Below are 20,157 nucleotides of genomic sequence, written 5' to 3'. Positions count from 1 at the left end.
ACCACCTAATAGCAATGGTGAAACTGACCAGTGTATCTTCACTGAGCAGCTGCCAGAGATCATGGGAACCTAATGCATTTTGGAAACACTGTGTTTCATTGTTCCTAAAACATTTTTTTTTTCAAATCTCATGTTGAAATTTCCCACGAACCCAGAAATTCTACATATTGGCCAGCTCTAGTTAAAATTTCATTATGTTTAAACCATGATTCAAACATTAACGCTTCATGTCACAGACTGGGTTTGGGTGCAATTCATTTTGTGGCTCTATCCAAAAGCAGAACAAGTTCATCTACATCATTTCATCATCATCTGAAACAAGGTTATCTACTAAACAGAGCAGAAACAAATTAATATGAGCATTGCAGGAATAAAATACATCAAACAAAAATACTTCCATGCCAAACTGCAGTGGCTGTTTCCACTAACACCAGAGGATTCTTCAAATACAGTCACCAATGATAAAGAGAACATCGTCCAACAAAAATAATAGTGGGGTATTAGAAACAGAAGGTAAGAAGATAGCTCATTTGCCAAGCAGTTATTATGCTTCTTTCTTTATATAGAATGCAGAGAATAGAGGGTTGATAGGGATCATATTCCCTAGTGTAGTTGGAAAGAAGCTAAATAGTTTGCAGATAAACTGAAATGATTCTGAAAGATAAATACACTCCTGGAGTCAAGATAACAGAGTTATGAGATTAGAACCCCGCTGGCTAATATTTTTAGAAGTTTTTGAATACAAATATTTTTTTAAAAAACTCCTGAACGGCAGACCAGTTTACTGAGGATTGAAAGTAGCAAATACCATTATTTAAAATAGGGACACAATAGCAGAAGCAGTTACAAACCACTGCGCCTTAAATCGGTGGTGTGAAAAATATCAGCAATAATGCTGAGAACTTTAGTAAAGAAATAAATACTAGAATTTGACTAGAAATATATTAATTAGAGAGTGGTATTGTATAATAAACTTCATGACATTTCTGGAGCTATTACTGCTATCATAGAAAAGGGAAATGTACAGAATGTGACATCCTTACATTTTCAATAGGCATTTGATGAAGTCCTACACAGAATAAAATTGGTTAAAGTAAGTCACTACAGAGAAAGTAAAATAGTTAGTTAGAAAAGAGCATTTAAGAACAAGAAAAAGTGAATGGGTATCACTGGTAATTGTTCTAGGAAGAAAGAGGTTAGAGGAAGGAGGTTAACAACAGGATATCCAAAGTTTTGAAAATTAATAATTTAATACTGTAATTATTACTAATACTATTACTTTTCAATTCCATAGTTTCTGTGGACATTAAGCTGTGCAGGAGGTGATTATAATTCCCATTTTATACCATAGATAAACTGAAGCATGGGAAGATTGGATGTATGATGCAGCTCCCATTCAAGTCAGTGTAAAGGCTTCAGTTGATTTCCATTGAAGTTAGAGCGAGACTGGAATTATCTGCCAATTGTCATACAAGTCTGCAGCAAAACCAGGAATAAACCCCAGCACTTTCTCTCTTTCGGACTATATATTAATTATTCAGACAGCTATGGGACAAAATCTGCTCCCTTTGAAGTCAATTGGAAACTCTCGTTGATTTCAGTGAGAGCCAAATGTGGTCCAACAGCTGTTCTGTAAGATATTAAAAAAAAAAAGACTTTTCCAATCAAACAGTTTTAGGAACTGATTATGATGATCACTAATTGGCAACATTTCACATTTAACATTTATCACATTATAGTGTACAATGTCCTAATTCAGGCAGCTGTCGTCTGATATTTGTTCTGCAATGTCCTTAAAACAGGCCTAGTGACTCTCATGTGATTTAGGCTTGACTAGCCACTGACTTAATTAATTCTTCACTGACCAGAGGGAGCTGATTGACTGAAGTTTATTGCTTCCCCTAATCCCCCAGATTTTCAATTGGGAACTATGAGTAGTGTATGTGAATCTTTGTTATACTATTAATACAAATTATTCCGAAAAATGAGAGAGAGAAACAAACATTCTCCGTGTTTTGGATTTCAGGATACATTGAAAAGCACTGAGTGGGATTGGGCTTCCAGTGTGGCATTCTGCCCTCTGGCACACTGCCAAGGTATCCCTTGATTAGGAAAAATGTGGGTGCCTCTGGTTTAGAATTTAGTGGGAGCTGTACCTGAGATGTTCGCTACCCTAAAGGAAGGAAAACAATCATACCTACATCCTGTAAACATTTACTAACCTGCTTAATTTTGCTCACATAAACTGAAGTCAGTGAGGCTCCTGGTGTGAATAAAGTTAAACATCCTAGGCCTTAGTAAGCCAGACATATTTTCCATTGCATTTTTCATATTTTCTATAGGCATCTTTCTCAGACACTGCCCATTAACACATTTTAAATTAATTATGAAATCCACATCCTTGCCAATAAAATGTATGCTCGCAAATTTTATTTTTCTTCTGGGACTAGACAGGAATATTTTATGTATTAGTCTTATTTAAAATGAATAAATATTTCAACAGCTAGAGTATCCTGTGAGCATATTTTCATTTTATTCTTTAAAAATTATAAATATCATTTACATTTTGAGTAAACATATGTAATGGGCAACACTTTGCCACTTTACCCAGATGAGGTTGTACCTTACTCTGTGAGTTAAAATCGAAGAAATTACTATTAAATGTGACCAGGTGCAGTAGAATTTGGCCCTTAATAAGTAGATCATACTATAGGCCTAATTTTGTTGTTTCAGTGTTGCAATAGCTCAAATAATAGTACAGGTAACTGAAAAACAAGACATTGAATATTTAGGGACATAGTAATTGGATGAAATTGTTTTTCATTTCTGCTAAAAGAAGTAGTGGAGTAGCTTTTCATAAATTGCAGTGTTGACAGTTTCTGGTTGTTCCAGCTGAGACTACTTTTACACAGTCAGTTAATTGCATCTTTAAAATCTAAAATTAGCCTGTCATTGCACAGAGATATAATCTTGTAAATTTGTTGTCATGTCAAGTTGACAACTTCCACAGCACTCAAAAATCTCATTCAAAATGTCTTTTGTGATTCATCAAGGAAAGTCATGTTTCTGTATCAGTGAAGAACATCTACAAAACTTCAATTCTGTGAACCTTCCCTTCTGCACAAAGACTGTTTTAACTTATATTTTTTGTTTCAACAAATAAAATAAATATATTTTATTAGCCACAGGGTCAAATAAATAGGAGTCCGATGGACTTTCCTAAAGTTCATTAGATTGCAACCCTAGTCTGATCAATCTGACAAGGTTGAGAAGATCAAGGGTTTCCACGGCCCCTTGTATGTCTGTGGAATCACTTTTTTCTTTCAGTAAACTAATTAGGTGGGATGTATGCTATGAGTTCGGGACTGAGGGTCACAATTTTATGCTTAGTATATTAGAGACCACTAAAATGTATAACAGTTAAAGGACTATTGCACAACATCATTTAACTGAAATGATGATACAAAACATATTCAGAAACCAACAGGAGTTACTTGTGTCACATGGTGGAAGAACAAGCCCAGTTTCTTCTCTAGTTCATGCTCATTTTAGTTCAATCTATTTCTAAACACTATCTTCCAGAATTCAAGCGGAGAAGCCAGAGACTGTAGTGGATACTGTAGAAACACATGGAAAAAGGAGCAACCCTTCATTTCTAAACAATAAGCTCAAAGGCATTCATAGCACAGCGATAAGCTAAGAATCTGAGTAGAAGAGAGCAGAATAATGCAATGGAAATAGACAAAATGTCTGCACATAAAGGAGAATTGCTTAGTAATTTCATTATTATTCATTTATATTACAGTATTGCTTAGATGCCAGTGTCCAGGAAGACTATTATTGAAATGTATTGTAAACATGAATGTTAAACTAAAGTTTTTTTTTTTTTTTCAAGTTTGTCAACAATTTCTTCTGTTAAACTCAAAATAGTCAGACACATACTCCTGGATACAGGAAATAAAAAGCTAATTTAAGCAAAAGTGAGGTGCAAAAGAGTATGATTTTCTAAAATGGCTAAGAGCATTAGGCACCCAGCACCCGCTGATTTCCTATGGGGGGTGAGCCCTGTAAGCATGTTTGAAAACTCTCACTGTAAGAGATTTACCTTAGCAAGTGTGTGATCCTCTGGAGGAATGGACTGAAAAATAGGATTCAAATCCTGATATTGACATTGAGTTCCTGAATGACCTTGAGCACATCTCTTAAGTTCTCTGAGATTCAGTTTCCTAAATTGAAAACCAGCACCTCCCAGAAAATGTCTCCTTTGCTGCATCTAGGGTTCTTCTTTATCTGCCAAAGACGTTTGGCAGGGGTGCGTGGTGTGTTCCTCAAGGTCTGGGCTGCACAGAAGGGGGATTGTTACATTCCAGCAAATGATTGAAACATTTGAGTAACAAGGGCCTTTTGCTAGTAGCAATAACTTTCTCACTGAGACTGTAGGCAGGCACACAGCTCCGCGAGCATCAAAATCACGGTAAGTGTCAGGAGTGGGGGGAAGGCAGTTGTGCGTACGGACAAAACAGTCACAGCTTGCAGGGCAGCTTTGCAGGGAACTCGTTCTAAAATTATCACACTCTTTTTCACAGTCAGCCAACCTGCTTTCTGACATCTCGCTGCTGCAGGTAACCAGGGAAACCAGGGCCCAACTACACCGTGCGTGCGGCTTTCACCCCGGTCTATATGCTCAGCTATGTGCCACTTTGGTCCCAGCTCCAGTGATTGCTAAATGACATGGTACAGTTTCCTACAATGGGGGAACTAACAAGGCTGCAATCCCTTGGAATCTGTGGCAGAGGATTAACAGGTATCTCTTGGAAATTTTCCAGAGCCTCTTTCTGGAGGATTCCCTGCAGGTCTCGATGTCCATTGACATCTTGCTTGGCCATGCAGATTAGCTACACAGGGCAATGTCCAGCTCACAGAAAGCACTACCTGTCTCCCATTTTTCGATTCCCTGCACAAGCCACAGCAACTTACCCAGAGTCTCATCTACTTCCTGCTCCCTGTTGAGCACTTCCAGAGTGGAGAAAAGTTCCTGGCTGCCTTCCCCACCGGGTGACCCCACTGGGAGCACCATATCCTCTTCTAGCTCGACTTCTTCATCCAGAATTTCAGCCTCCGGGTTACCCCCTCTTTCTGCTGCCTCCGAAGTATCCACAGGGCTATCAGCGATGGAGGTGGGGTCACCACTGAGGATGGCAGCATTCAGCTCCTTATAGAAGCAGCAAGTCTTAGGTGCACGACCGGAGCAATGGTTTGCCTCCCGCGCTTTATGGTACGCCTGCCATAACTGCTTTATCTTCGCTCTGCTCTGCTGCATGTCCCGATCAGAGCCCTTTTCACACAAGCCTCGAGAAATTTGCCCATATGTGTCCCGATTTCTATGGGTCAATCGCAGCTGCGACTGAACAGACTCCTCTCCCCATATGCTGATCAGATCCAACAACTCAGCAGTGGTCAAAGCGGGAGCGCGTTTGGTGTGATAGCCAGCCAGGCTCACCTGGGAAGCCACCTGGGAAGCTCATCTGGGAAGCCAGCAAGCAGGAAATGAGATTTAAAATTCCTGGGGCTTGCAAGGGGGAGGGGCGGGGTGGCTGCAGGGCAGTGGAGTTCAAACTGTTGACCAGAGCGGCAGCCTGGAAATTGTGGGACACTTTCTGGAGGCCAATAAAACTGAAAAAAAAGCCATGGTGTCTACACTGGCTGTTTGCCTCTCTGCAGGGGAATATTGCCTCTGGTAAGCACATTTCAGAGTAGGAAAATAGCATGGTATGAATGTAAATTTATAATTCTAAAAACACAGAGCCAAACGGTGGAGCACTTACAGAAAGAGTCTCACTGACTTCATTGGCGCTACTCCTGTTTGTAACTACTTACTAACAGGAACAAGGGCTTCCCCGTAATACACAATGCAAGGCATGTGTTGCAAGACAGTCAGTACTGTCACTGCATCTGGGAAGTGTCATCTCAAAAGGAAATGTATCAGAGAAATTGTGGAAAATATTTTCTTCCTTTTCCTGTACTTTGCAAAACTGAGTGGAAATCAGTCAAGCACTATACTTCATCAAGAATGTCATAAAGCTATGAGGAGAAAGACTGCACTAAAAAACAACCTTTATTGTCCTATTTAGATCACAGAGGCCAAATTTTCTGAAGAAAAAAAAGGAAGAATGTGAAAATCACGTCTTCTGTTGAGAGCAGCTTCTTGTTGACTCTTTTGATTTGTAATATACCTAGATTAACAAACACACATCAGAATTAAACAAAAGAAACCCTGGAGAAAGCGATACAGAATATTAATCCTCCTCTCTTACAACAGAGGCTACAAATAAATGCAGGAAATGTGCTGAACTGAATGGTTCTCTCAGACCTATATTAGTGGATTGCCTTGTCATTCGAAGTTGCTGGGAACAAGCTGGTTTCTAATTCACCTTATTATCCTTTCTATTTACCCCTAGATATGATATGTCTGCTGCTCTGATTTAAATTAGGTTAGATCACTCCCTCTATTACTGTGGTTAGAGGGGACCCAGATCTGTTAGAAATGACATGGAGGGCACAGAACTGATTGCCTTTGTCCCAGTGGAAACCCTTCTGCTAGTGTGTTACTAGACTGTGAGGGAGTGAACTGCGCACCTCATGTGTTGCATTGTATTTCAACCACGTCATGCAGTTTTTACTGGGTGGCTTGTTTCTGCGAGCCTAGATGCTCCCAGTGACCTTCTGTACCTTCCATACAGTGTACATAATAGGTTTTTTAAACACTACCTTACTAACTCTTAAGAACATCTGCGTTTACCTTTCTGCCCTAATCACATCTGTTTACTTTTTGTGATTTCCTGCTATAGGTAAACATTGACCTTTGAGATCAGACAATGTTGTTATTTTTAAATATAAGGAGGTCAATTTCAACCACAGCAGTTCTTAGTCTGACCCCTTGTACATTCAGCTCTTTCTTCTGCTCCATTCTTTTGTGAATCAATGTGCAAGCATTGCCGAGTGAGTCCATACAGCTCACACAACATATTCCATATTGCAGCATCCACGCACTCAAGCATGATCTTAAGGACCTAGAATTTCAGGAGCAATAGTTCAAAAGGGGCTCCCCCAACAATGGGACATGAAAGGGTCTAGAAAGTAATGGAACTGGTCTCTTCCCACTGGAGAACTTCTATAGACCTGGCTGACTATTCTTGAGTTAGTTTACATCCAAAGCCTATGCTGATATTGTGCAATTCTGAGTTCCTACCAGAACCCCATTCACAGCTTTACATAAAAAGACCATAGAGTATATGCCTGGAACTTTTTCCTCAAAAATCCATTCTCATTTTTCATCCAGTTTCTTCATTCCAGGTTTTCAGTTATGATTATATACATGGTCTAGGCAACTGAAGAACATTCTACAAAAATAGATCATCATCTCATTATCGTAGGTATGGCAACACTCATTGTTTCATGTTCTCTGTGTATATATATATATATATATATATATATATATCTTCCTACTGTATTTTCCACTGCATGCATCCGATGAAGTGGGTTTTAGCCCACGAAAGCTTATGCTGAGATAATACAGCTTACATTTTAAACCAAAGTTATATTGGGACAGTCAATGTACGTTCAGTCATACATTTACTTTCAGAAAATTCACAGTGTGAACTCTCACCAATGCAAATGCAGCAGACCACATTCAGACCTGCTGGACCTCCCATTTAGTACAACATTCACTTCAGTACTCAGTAGAGAAGATAAGAGGTTGCACAAGTGTAACAGAGAGTAGATGTTAGCCCAATAGGCAGTACATCTGAAAATGGAATCTACCGTACAAGCAAGTGGAAATGTTCCAAATCACTGAGAAAAATCATCTCCGATTACCACCGATTGATTGCCCTGCTCCAGTTGATCCCATGTTCTCAATGATAAAACAATATATAACATGTAGAAGTGGAGATTTTCCAGTGGCAATATCGTGCCAATATTCACAACTTCAAAATGTTTGACCATAACATTCTTATGAAATGTAACAGGATAAACCAGCTTGGTTTACACTATTGTCATCTCTTGATTATTCAAAGGCTCTCTCATTAACAGACATACTGGACTTTTTCAAGTAAATAGAGCACAAACTGGGCTACCTGTTTCCATCTCAATAACTGCCAGAGTGACCATGTTTTATCATGCAGTGATATCTCATCCTCATCTGTTAATTTAACTCCTTTACCTGATACAGGTGTGATGCTGGCAGATCAGGTGGCAGCTCATACCAAAGTCCCCATGGCTCAGATGAGTGCTGACAAATACATAGCTGGAATCAGTCTGGCTTACCTGTGCATTAGTATTGTTAAAACAGGCATTAAAATTCTAAGAATGTGCTTAGTGTTTAGACTATATTGAATGCTTGTGCATCGCTGGGCACTAATTAATGTGTGCATTAATTTCACTTGTAACATCCATATCCCATATAGTAAGGTAATATTTGACTGGTTGCATTGTAAGCCTCTGACTGAGTAACTCACTGGACAGGAGAGAGACATTAATTAGTGTGAAGGTGATCAGCAACAGAAGGTATGATGTCCTTCCCAACAGGAAAGCTCCATCGACAGACAGACGACTGTGGGATGTTAAGGAGGACAAAAGATGTTTGTTGTTCTGCTCTCCTTCCCCCATTCCCGTGAAGATTAGTCATGCAAGTGGATTCTGAGCATATGGCAGTAGGGGGATAAAAACCCCTACCAAGAAGGAACTGATTATCTCTATGCTTCTTGGACTCTGTGGAGGCAAGGGGTTTCTAGGCATAAACATGAGGCCCTAGCTACTTAGCCTGGGTTAGCCCCAAGGAACATATAGAGCTTGCTGATTATAGAAGCTTCAATTACCTTTTGAAATTTAAGATTGTAACTCATTTGTGTATATATGATTGCCTGCATTAAACTTGTAAATAACTCTCATTTCCTTTTCCTATTTAATAAATCTTTATATAGTTTCTTATAGGTCTGGCTACAAGCATGGTCTTTGGGGTGAGATCTAAAGTGCAACTGGCCTGGCGTAAGTAACTGGTCCTTTGGGACTGGGAGTAACCTGAATATTGCTGTGATTCATGGTGTAAGGGACCATCTATCACAAAGGTATGCTCACATGGGTGATGACATAGACTGGGGTACCCAAGGGGATTGTCTGAGACTCCACGTGAAGGCTGTTATAGTGCCTGAGTTTACCCTTGATAATTGGTTGGTGAAATCTAAGTATAGAACTCTCAACCAATTCGCCTGGGTTCTTAAAAGTTTGCCCTGAGGTTGGTACTCATATTCTTGAGTCACTGCAGGCAGTGTTACAACAGGTGATGTCACAGAAGGGTCAGGTATTGGATAGTTATTTGCATCATGATCTCACACTGAGTTTACCAGCACTCTCAACATTTATATTAGCAGTCATGATTGTTAACTCTCCTTCAGATGACATTTCTGCTGCAGGGCCTGATTCACCAGCATTCATTTCAAGTTTGCAGCTACAGCCATAATCTCCAGTAGTAATACTAGTCACTCTTTCACAGCACGTGGCATCTGTCTATGACCCTCTTTTTACTGATTTCAAAACTCCATCCAACCTCTTCAAATTTAGGCCCCGCACCTGCACCGTCCCCTCTTTCTTGGGTTTACTTCTGAAACCTACATACTTCAAATGACCTTTCCCAAGTTTTAAACACCTAAAAAGGTTATAAATTTCCACTTCATTCGGAACAGAAAGTTACTCAGAAGTGATACAATCTGACCAGGCAAGTTGTTGTCGCATTTAAAAACACACCAAAATAATCTTTAAAGAATTTACAATATTTAATTTAACCAATGCAGACAGATACATCAAGAACAAAATGACCAACCAACTCCTAAATCACATTCCCAGAATCATAGAAAGGGCTGGAAGGGACTTCAACGGGTCCTCTAGTCCATACCATAGGCCTGAACTCAGGGTTGACAATTCAGTCCTTGGTGCGGGAGAGGGGAACACCCTTCTATATCACACTAATAAATACATGCATGCACTAATAAAGCAGAGAGACCTGTTGCCTGAAATTGCTGTACCAATAAAAGTTTCCTGAAATTGCAGTTAGAAGCCTAAGGTGTTAAAAAGTTAAAACGACATTTTTTTCTGAAATGACCAGGAGACGTGATACCATAAACTCACTAATCTCAAGGCACTGTAGCAGCACTGATAGGGCTGATGAAAAACAGGCCTATGAAGTACAATAGATCAAAGAATGTGAAATACTTCTGACAGAGATTAAACCACAATTATGTTCAGCTGTAGCACCTAAAAGAATTTCATTTTACCAGGAATTTGACCATTACAGATACCTCTGATGTGGACTCAGGACTCTACTCATTCAAAGAACATCCCATTTTCTAGATAAATTCAGATGTATGTTGTTTTCTTCAGTACAAAAGCGTGATACTATTCAGAAGGTCTGGTTATCTGGACACCATACTTTTTCATCTGTGAAATCAATTCCAATTCATAAATACGTGGAAAGTTATAAGAGTTCAAGACCACAATAATGAGAACAGGAAAATGGAGGATGCATAGCAGGATGAGAGGACAGTAAATTCTTCCCTGAGCACTCAGCTGACTAATGTTTCACCAAACACAGTGCACAGGTCACTTGCTGGTTTAAATAGTGGATTGTCTGTAACCTGAAGTCTTTAAATCATGATTCGAGGACTTCAGTAACTCAGACAGAGGTTATGGGCCTATTATAGGAGTGGGTCGGTGATGTTCTGTGCCCTGCAACATGCAAGAGGTCAGATTAGATGATCACGATGGTCTCTTCTGGCTCTAAAGTCTATGAATCTATATTGAATTAAAATTCTCTCTAAACAGTGGCTCATGCAGTATCGCTTCCTAGGTTAACAGAAATACATTTCTCTTCTGATGGTTTGATCATTGGAAAAAAATGCTGTCATTTATCATTTATACTGTTATAGATCATGTTGTCTCTGTGCATGTTTATGATACTAATTAACACCTCTTACTAGTCTCTAGGGACTAAGGAGTTATGAGAGATGATTAGCAACAGATTTGAAAAATTATGGAGGTAACCAGGGTTTCAGCTGTGGAAACAGCAAGTTGAGGTTTAAAAAGATGCAGTAAAGAGTCTCAGTTTAGGTGGTTCTGGATGACAGAAGCTAGAAAGCACTGTCTTGCCAGCTTTTTTTAAAAACTAGGTTTTCAAAATTCCTTAACCTCAAATTTACTTTTTTGTATGCTCCATCAATCATTGTACAGTTTACTTTAGCTTCTTTAAACCTCGGTTATCCACTATCATAGATTATCTGAAATAAGATTATATTCCCCAATATATATAAATTACTTTGAAAATTTCCCTTAACTATGCAAAACCTTAATTATCTTAAGCTATTCAATATCCCCATTACATTTGGATAATTGAAATTGAAGGGTAATCAGTTGTTGTCCTAATGATAAAATTACTTACAGCAATTAGAGCAATTCACTTAATTTCTGCTATTTACCTCTGTTAAAGCACCCCTCTAATGAATACTGTTAACTTTTGCGAATTTGTCTCGTAAAATGGAGGCACTGAGGTCCCTTCTGGGTCCATGTTTAATGCAACTTGTTAAAACGTGTTTGGAAATTTTTGTTTCTTTAATCACAATTCACAAGACTTTTTTGCACATATGACCCAAGGAGTTGTTTTACTTTTGTATTTAAGATCTGCTTGTGTGATTGCTGTGCATAAGCAACTGAGTTTACATTTCTTAGTTAAGATAATAATTGGCAAAATTCTGCACTCAGTTCTCATGAAAAAGTCCCATTGACATAACTACTGCTCCCTCCTTAATAAACAAAATGAATAAATAAATGCAAAAAATAAAGTAGGCCCAAGCTGAGCTCCTTATACCCGGAGAAGGGTGAAGAATGGAAGGCTCCAAAAAGTCCACTAGAGACTTTGCTATACATTCTAACTGACACAGGAGAATGTGGGAGATTCCTGTATTGTTTGACAGATATTATATGTCCCTCCATTGCCATTGTGTTGTTTGCTATAGGATTACTAGAGTTAATCAGTATTTCTACTGTGTTGTTTTGTAGGTCTGCAGAAAACCAGACAAAGGCTTTAGATAACTCCATCACTAAGATTCAGAGGACAATACGTATTTGAACACCTTTAAACTTTTACCCCGTCCATCAGCAACCTGGCTTTGGTGGGGAGGAAAGTCCAGGCAGGAAACTGGAACAAAGAGCATTGAAACAGATAAAGACTCCCTGGAGAACAGGAGAGGGACTGGAGTTGTTACATCTGCTTGAGGGCAGCAGAGTGACACACAGACAGGCCCTGTGGGGTGTGTCTGCCTAAGCTATTGGGGAGATGCTAAAATTTAAGCAAGACAAAAGCATTCAGACTGTCATGTAAAAAACTTTTCTTGTTCTTTGTTCCTACTTAATGACAGGTTTCAGAGTAGCAGCCGTGTTAGTCTGTATTCGCAAAAAGAAAAGGAGTACTTGTGGCACCTTAGAGACTAACAAATTTATTTGAGCATAAGCTTTCGTGAGCTACAGCTCACTTCACGAAAGCTTATGCTCAAATAAATTTGTTAGTCTCTAAGGTGCCACAAGTACTCCTTTTCTTTTTGCGAATACCGACTAACACGGCTGCTACTCTGAAACCTGTCATTATGCAAGGCACTGAATTTAGCTGTATGGAGTGGAAATCTATCAACTTCATGAAAAAACTCGTACAGATACAGACAGACATCATCTTCCTTTCCGAATGCAAACAGATGGACATCATACCAAAAGGACTGAAGGTAAAAAATCCATTACAATCTACATACCACACAGACTCTGCTGACAGCTTGTGCCACACGCTCTCAAAGAAACTGCGGAATCACCTGATCAACATCCTCTACAGCAAACAGGGAAAGATTAAGAATGAGCTCTCAAAACTGGATACTCTCATAAAAAAACAACCTTCCACACAAACTTCCTCGTGGCTGGACTTTACAAAAACTAGACAAGCCATTTACAACACACACTTTGCTTCTCTACAAAAGAAAAAGGACACTAAACTATCCAAACTACTACATGCCACAAAGGGCCACAACAGTGGTTCCCTTAACCCACCCAGAAATATTGTTAATCTATCCAACTATACTCTTAGCCCAGCAGAAGAATCTGTCCTATCTCGGGGCCTCTCCTTCTGCCCCTCCACCCCCACGAACATGATACAGTTCTGTGGTGACCTAGAATCCTATTTTCGACATCTCCGACTCAAGGAATATTTCCAACACACCTCTGAACAACATACTAACCCACAGAGACCTTCCTACCAAGACTACAAAAAGAAGGATTCTGGGTGGACTCCTCCTGAAGGTCGAAACAACAGACTGGACTTCTACATAGAGTGCTTCCGCCGACATTTATGGGCTGAAATTGTGGAAAAGCAGCATCACTTGCCCCATAACCTCAGCCGTGCAGAACACAATGCCATCCACAGCCTCAGAAACAACTCTGACATCATAATCAAAAAGGCTGACAAAGGAGGTGCTGTCGTCGTCATGAATAGGTCGGAATATGAACAAGAGGCTGCTCGGCAACTCTCCAACGCCACTTTCTACAAGCCATTACCCTCTGATCCCACTGAGGGTTACCAAAAGAAACTACAGCATTTGCTCAAGAAACTCCCTGAAAAAGCACAGGAACAAATCTGCACAGACACGCCCCTGGAACCCCGACCTGGGGTATTCTATCTGCTACCCAAGATCCATAAACCTGGAAATCCTGGACGCCCCATCATCTCAGGCATTAGCACCCTGACAGCAGGATTGTCTGGCTATGTAGACTCCCTCCTCAGGCCCTACGCTGCCAGCACTCCCAGCTATCTTCGAGACACCACTGACTTCCTGAGGAAACTACAATCCATCAGTGATCTTCCTGAAAACACCATCCTGGCCACTATGGATGGAGAAGCCCTCTACACCAACATTCCACACAAAGATGGACTACAAGCCGTCAGGAACAGTATCCCCAATAATGTCACGGCAAACCTGGTGGCTGAACTTTGTGGCTTTGTCCTCACCCCTAACTATTTCACATTTGGGGACAATGTATACCGTCAAATCAGCGGCACTGCTATGGATACCCGCACGGCCCCACAGTATGCCAACATTTTTATGGACGACTTAGAACAACGCTTCCTCAGCTCTTGTCCCCTAATGGCCCTACTCTACGTGCGCTACATTGATGACATCTTCATCATCTGGACCCATGGAAAAGAAGCCCATGAGGAATTCCACCATGATTTCAACAATTTCCATCCCACCATCAACCTCAGCCTGGACCAGTCCATACAAGAGATCCACTTCCTGGACACTACAGTGCTAATAAGTGATGGTCACACAAACACCACCCTATACCGGAAACCTACTGACTGCTATTCCTACCTACATGCCTCCAGCTTTCATCCACACCACACGATCCATTGTCTACAGCCAAGCTCTACGATACAAACGCATTTGCTCCAACCCCTCAGACAGAGACAAACACCGACAAGATCTCTATCAAGCATTCTTACAACTACAATACCCACCTGCTGAAGTGAAGAAACAGATGGACAGAGCCAGGAGAGTACCCAGAAGTCACCTACTACAGGTCAGGCCGAACAAAGAAAATAACAGAACGCCACTAGCCATCACCTTCAGCCCCCAAATAAAACCTCTCCAACGCATCATCAAGGATCTACAACCTACCCTGAAGGATGACCCATCACTCTCACAGATCTTGGGAGACAGGCCAGTCCTTGTTTACAGACAGCCCCCCAACCTGAAGCAAATACTCACCAGCAACCACACACCACATAACAGAACCACTAACCCAGGAACCTATCCTTGCAACAAAGCCCGTTGCCAACTGTATCCACACATCTGTTCAGGGGACACCATCATAGGGCCTAATCACATGAGCCACACTATAAGAGGCTCGTTCACCTGCACATCTACCAATGTGATATATGCCATCATGTGCCAGCAATGCCCCTCTGCCATGTACATTGGTCAAACTGGACAGTCTCTACGTAAAAGAATAAATGGACACAAATCAGACGTCAAGAATTATAACATTCAAAAACCAGTCGGAGAACACTTCAATCTCTCTGGTCACTCGATTACAGACCTAAAAGTGGCAATTCTTCAATAAAAAAACTTCAAAAACAGACTCCAACGAGAGACTGCTGAATTGGAATTAATTTGCAAACTGGATACAATTAACTTAGGGTATGTCTACACTACGGAATAAGGTCGAATTTATAGAAGTCGGTTTTTTAGAAATCGGTTTTATATATTCGAGTGTGTGTGTCCCCACAGAAAATGCTCTAAGTGCATTAAGTGCGTTAACTCGGCGGAGTGCTTCCGCAGTACCGAGGCTAGAGTCGACTTCCGGAGCGTTGCACTGTGGATAGCTATCCCACAGTTCCCGCAGTCTCCGCTGCCCATTGGAATTCTGGGTTGAGATCCCAATGCCTGATGGAGCTAAAACATTGTCGCGGGTGGTTCTGAGTACATATCGTCAGTCCCCCCTTCCCTCCCTCCCTCCGTGAAAGCAAGGGCAGACAATCATTTTGCGCCTTTTTTTCTGAGTTACCTTTGCAGATGCCATACCACGGCAACCATGGAGCCCGCTCAGGTAACCGTCACCGTATGTCTCCTGGGTGCTGGCAGACGCGGTATGGCATTGCTACACAGTAGCAGCAACCCACTGCCTTCTGGCAGCAGACGGTGCAATACGACTAGTAGCCATCCTCGTCATGTCCGAGGTGCTCCTGGCCGCGTCGGCTGGGAGCGCCTGGGCAGACATGGGCGCAGGGACTAAATTTGGAGTGACTTGACCAGGTCATTTTCTTTAGTCCTGCGGTCAGTCCTATTGAACCATCTTATGGTGAGCAGGCAGGCAATACGGATTGCTAGCAGTCGTACTGTACCATCTTCTGCCGGGCAGGCAAGAGATGACGATGGCTAGCAGTCGTACTGTACCATCTTCTGCCGAGCAGCCATGAAATGTGGATGGCATGCAGTCCTTCTGCACCGTCTGCTGCCAGCCAAAAATGTAAAAGATAGATGGAGTGGATCAAAACAAGAAATAGACCAGATTTGTTTTGTACTCATTTGCCTCCTCCCCCGTCTAGGGGACTCATTCCTCTAGGTCACACTGCAGTCAGTCACAGAGAAGGTGCAGCGAGGTAAATCCAGCCATGTATCAATCAGAGGCCGGGCTAACCTCCTTGTTCCAATAAGAACAATAACTTAGGTGCACCATTTCTTATTGGAACCCTCCGTGAAGTCCTGCCTGAAATACTCCTTGATGTAAAGCCACCCCTTTTGTTGATTTTAGCTCCCTGAAGCCAACCCTGTAAGCCGTGTCGTCAGTCGCCCCTCCCTCCGTCAGAGCAACGGCAGACAATCGTTCCGCGCCTTTTTTCTGTGCGGACACCATACCAAAGCAAGCATGGAGGCCGCTCAGCTCACTTTGGCAATTAGGAGCACATTAAACACCACACGCATTATCCAGCAGTATATGCAGCACCAGAACCTGGCAAAGCGATACCGGGCGAAGAGGCGACGTCAGCGTGGTCACGTGAGTGATCAGGACATGGACACAGATTTCTCTGAAAGCACGGGCCCTGCCAATGCATGCATCATGGTGCTAATGGGGCAGGTTCATGCTGTGGAACGCCGATTCTGGGCTCGGGAAACAAGCACAGACTGGTGGGACCACATAGTGTTGCAGGTCTGGGACGATTCCCAGTGGCTGCGAAACTTTCGCATGCGTAAGGGCACTTTCATGGAACTTTGTGACTTGCTTTCCCCTGCCCTGAAGCACATGAATACCAAGATGAGAGCAGCCCTCACAGTTGAGAAGCGAGTGGCGATAGCCCTGTGGAAGCTTGCAACGCCAGACAGCTACCGGTCAGTTGGGAATCAATTTGGAGTGGGCAAATCTACTGTTGGGGCTGCTGTGATGCAAGTAGCCCATGCAATCAAAGATCTGCTGATATCAAGGGTAGTGACCCTGGGAAATGTGCAGGTCATAGTGGATGGCTTTGCTGCAATGGGATTCCCTAACTGTGGTGGGGCCATAGACGGAACCCATATCCCTATCTTGGCACCGGAGCACCAAGCCGGCGAGTACATAAACCGCAAGGGGTACTTTTCAATAGTGCTGCAAACTCTGGTGGATCACAAGGGACGTTTCACCAACATCAACGTGGGATGGCCGGGAAAGGTACATGATGCTCGCATCTTCAGGAACTCTGGTCTGTTTCAAAAGCTGCAAGAAGGGACTTTATTCCCAGACCAGAAAATAACTGTTGGGGATGTTGAAATGCCTATATGTATCCTTGGGGACCCAGCCTACCCCTTAATGCCATGGCTCATGAAGCCGTACACAGGCAGCCTGGACAGTAGTCAGGAGCTGTTCAACTACAGGCTGAGCAAGTGCAGAATGGTGGTAGAATGTGCATTTGGACGTTTAAAGGCGCGCTGGCGCAGTTTACTGACTCGCTTAGACCTCAGCGAAACCAATATTCCCACTGTTATTACTGCTTGCTGTGTGCTCCACAATATCTGTGAGAGTAAGGGGGAGACATTTATGGCGGGGTGGGAGGTTGAGGCAAATCGCCTGGCTGCTGGTTACGCGCAGCCAGACACCAGGGCAGTTAGAAGAGCACAGGAGGGCGCGGTACGCATCAGAGAAGCTTTGAAAACCAGTTTCATGACTGGCCAGGCTACGGTGTGAAAGTTCTGTTTGTTTCTCCTTGATGAAACCCCCCGCCCCTTGGTTCACTCTACTTCCCTGTAAGCTAACCACCCTCCCCTCCTCCCTTCGATCACCGCTTGCAGAGGCAATAAAGTGATTGTTGCTTCACATTCATGCATTCTTTATTCATTCATCACACAAATAGGGGGATGACTACCAAGGTAGCCCAGGAGGGGTGGTGGAGGAGGGAAGGAAAATGCCACACAGCACTGTAAAAGTTTACAACTTTAAAATTTATTGAATGACAGCCTTCTTTTTTGGGGGCAATCCTCTGTGGCGGAGTGGCTGGTTGGCCGGTGGCCCCCCCACCGCGTTCTTGGGCGTCTGGGTGTGGAGGCTATGGAACTTGGGGAGGAGGGCGGTTGGTTACACAGGGGCTGTAGTGGCAGTCTGTGCTCCAGCTGCCTTTGCTGCAGCTCAACCATACACTGGAGCATACTGGTTTGGTCCTCCAGCAGCCTCAGCATTGAATCCTGCCTCCTCTCATCACGCTGCCGCCACATTTGAGCTTCAGCCCTCTCTTCAGCCCGCCACTTACTCTCTTCAGCGCGCCACCTCTCCTCCCGGTCATTTTGTGCTTTCCTGCAGTCTGACATTATTTGCCTCCACGCATTCGTCTGTGCTCTGTCAGTGTGGGAGGACAGCATGAGCTCGGAGAACATTTCATCTCGAGTGCGTTTTTTTTTTCTTTCTAATCTTCACTAGCCTCTGGGAAGGAGAAGATCCTGTGATCATTGAAACACATGCAGCTGGTGGAGAAAAAAAAAGGGACAGCGGTATTTAAAAAGACACATTTTATAAAACACTGGCTACACTCTTTCAGGGTAAGCCTTGCTGTTAACATTACATACATAGCACATGTGCTTTTGTTACAAGGTCGCATTTTGCCTCCCCCCACCGCGTGGCTACCCCCTCAACCCTCCTCCCTCCCCGTGGCTAACAGCGGGGAACATTTCTGTTCAGCCGCAGGCAAACAGCCCAGCAGGAATGGGCTCCTCTGAGTGTCCCCTGAAGAAAAGCACCTTATTTCAACCAGGTGACCATGAATGATATCTCACTCTCCTGAGGATAACACAGAGAGATAAAGAACGGATGTTGTTTGAACGCCAGCAAACATACACTGCAATGCTTTGTTGTACAATGATTCCCGAGTACGTGTTACTGGCCTGGAGTGGTAAAGTGTCCTACCATGAAGGACGCAATAAGTCTGCCCTCCCCAGAAACCTTTTGCAAAGGCTTTGGGAGTATATCCAGGAGAGCCGCGAATGCCAGGGCAAAGTAATCCTTTCACATGCTTGCTTTTAAACCATGTATAGTATTTTAAAAGGTACACTCACCGGAGGTCCCTTCTCCGCCTGCTGGGTCCAGGAGGCAGCCCTGGGTGGGTTCGGGGGGTACTGGCTCCAGGTCCAGGGTGAGAAACAGTTCCTGGCTGTCGGGAAAACCGGTTTCTCCGCTTGCTTGCTGTGAGCTATCTACAACCTCATCATCATCATCATCTTCTTCGTCCCCAAAACCTGCTTCCGTATTGCCTCCATCTCCATTGAAGGAGTCAAACAACACGGCTGGGGTAGTGGTGGCTGAACCCCCTAAAATGGCATGCAGCTCATCATAGAAGCGGCATGTTTGGGGCTCTGACCCGGAGCGGCCGTTCGCCTCTCTGGTTTTCTGGTAGGCTTGCCTCAGCTCCTTCAGTTTCACGTGGCACTGCTTCGGGTCCCTGTTATGGCCTCTGTCCTTCATGCCCTGGGAGATTTTGACATAGGTTTTGGCATTTCGAAAACTGGAACGGAGTTCTGATAGCACGGATTCCTCTCCCCATACAGCGATCAGATCCCGTACCTCCCGTTCGGTCCATGCTGGAGCTCTTTTGCGATTCTGGGACTCCATCATGGTCACCTCTGCTGATGAGCTCTGCATGGTCACCTGCAGCTTGCCACGCTGGCCAAACAGGAAATGAGATTCAAAAGTTCGCAGTTCTTTTCCTGTCTACCTGGCCAGTGCATCTGAGTTGAGAGTGCTGTCCAGAGCGGTCAAAATGGAGCACTCTGGGATAGCTCCCGGAGGCCAATACCATCGAATTGTGTCCACAGTACCCCAAATTCGAGCCGGCAAGGCCGATTTAAGCGCTAATCCACTTGTCAGGGGTGGAGTAAGGAAATCGATTTTAAGAGCCCTTTAAGTCGAAATAAAGGGCTTCATCGTGTGGACGGGTGCAGGTTTACATCGATTTAATGCTGCTAAATTCGACCTAAAGTCCTAGTGTAGACCAGGGCTCAGGCTTGAATAGAGACTGGGAGTAGATGGGTCATTACACAAAGTAAAACTATTTCC

The 20,157-nt window shown here is 43.0% G+C and overlaps 1 protein-coding gene across 1 annotated transcript; it reads right to left on the bottom strand.

Moving 5' to 3' along the window:
* Positions 1-18,102: 18,102 nt before the first annotated feature.
* Positions 18,103-19,820, bottom strand: LOC141985796 (uncharacterized). Its single transcript, XM_074949987.1, has 2 exons — positions 19,161-19,820; positions 18,103-18,572 (listed from the first exon to the last, which is right to left on the bottom strand). The coding sequence occupies exons 1-2, from the start codon at positions 19,741-19,743 to the stop codon at positions 18,487-18,489; spliced, it is 669 nt and encodes a 222-aa protein (XP_074806088.1). The 5' UTR covers positions 19,744-19,820; the 3' UTR covers positions 18,103-18,486.
* Positions 19,821-20,157: the final 337 nt, after the last annotated feature.

The sequence above is a fragment of the Natator depressus genome, chromosome 4, assembly GCF_965152275.1.
Source record: "Natator depressus isolate rNatDep1 chromosome 4, rNatDep2.hap1, whole genome shotgun sequence".
NCBI lineage: Eukaryota > Metazoa > Chordata > Testudines > Cheloniidae > Natator > Natator depressus.
Note: the sequence above shows the minus strand (reverse complement) of the source record. Positions and strands in the feature narration are given on the sequence as shown.

Bases quoted from the DNA above. Each gene is read 5' to 3' on its own strand.
- LOC141985796 (XM_074949987.1), bottom strand. From the start codon at position 19,743: ATGCAGAGCTCATCAGCAGAGGTGACCATGATGGAGTCCCAGAATCGC. The intron at 18,573-19,160 runs GTGAGTGTACCT...TTTCTCCACCAG, and splicing joins AGGCGGAGAAGGGACCTCCG to CTGCATGTGTTTCAATGATC.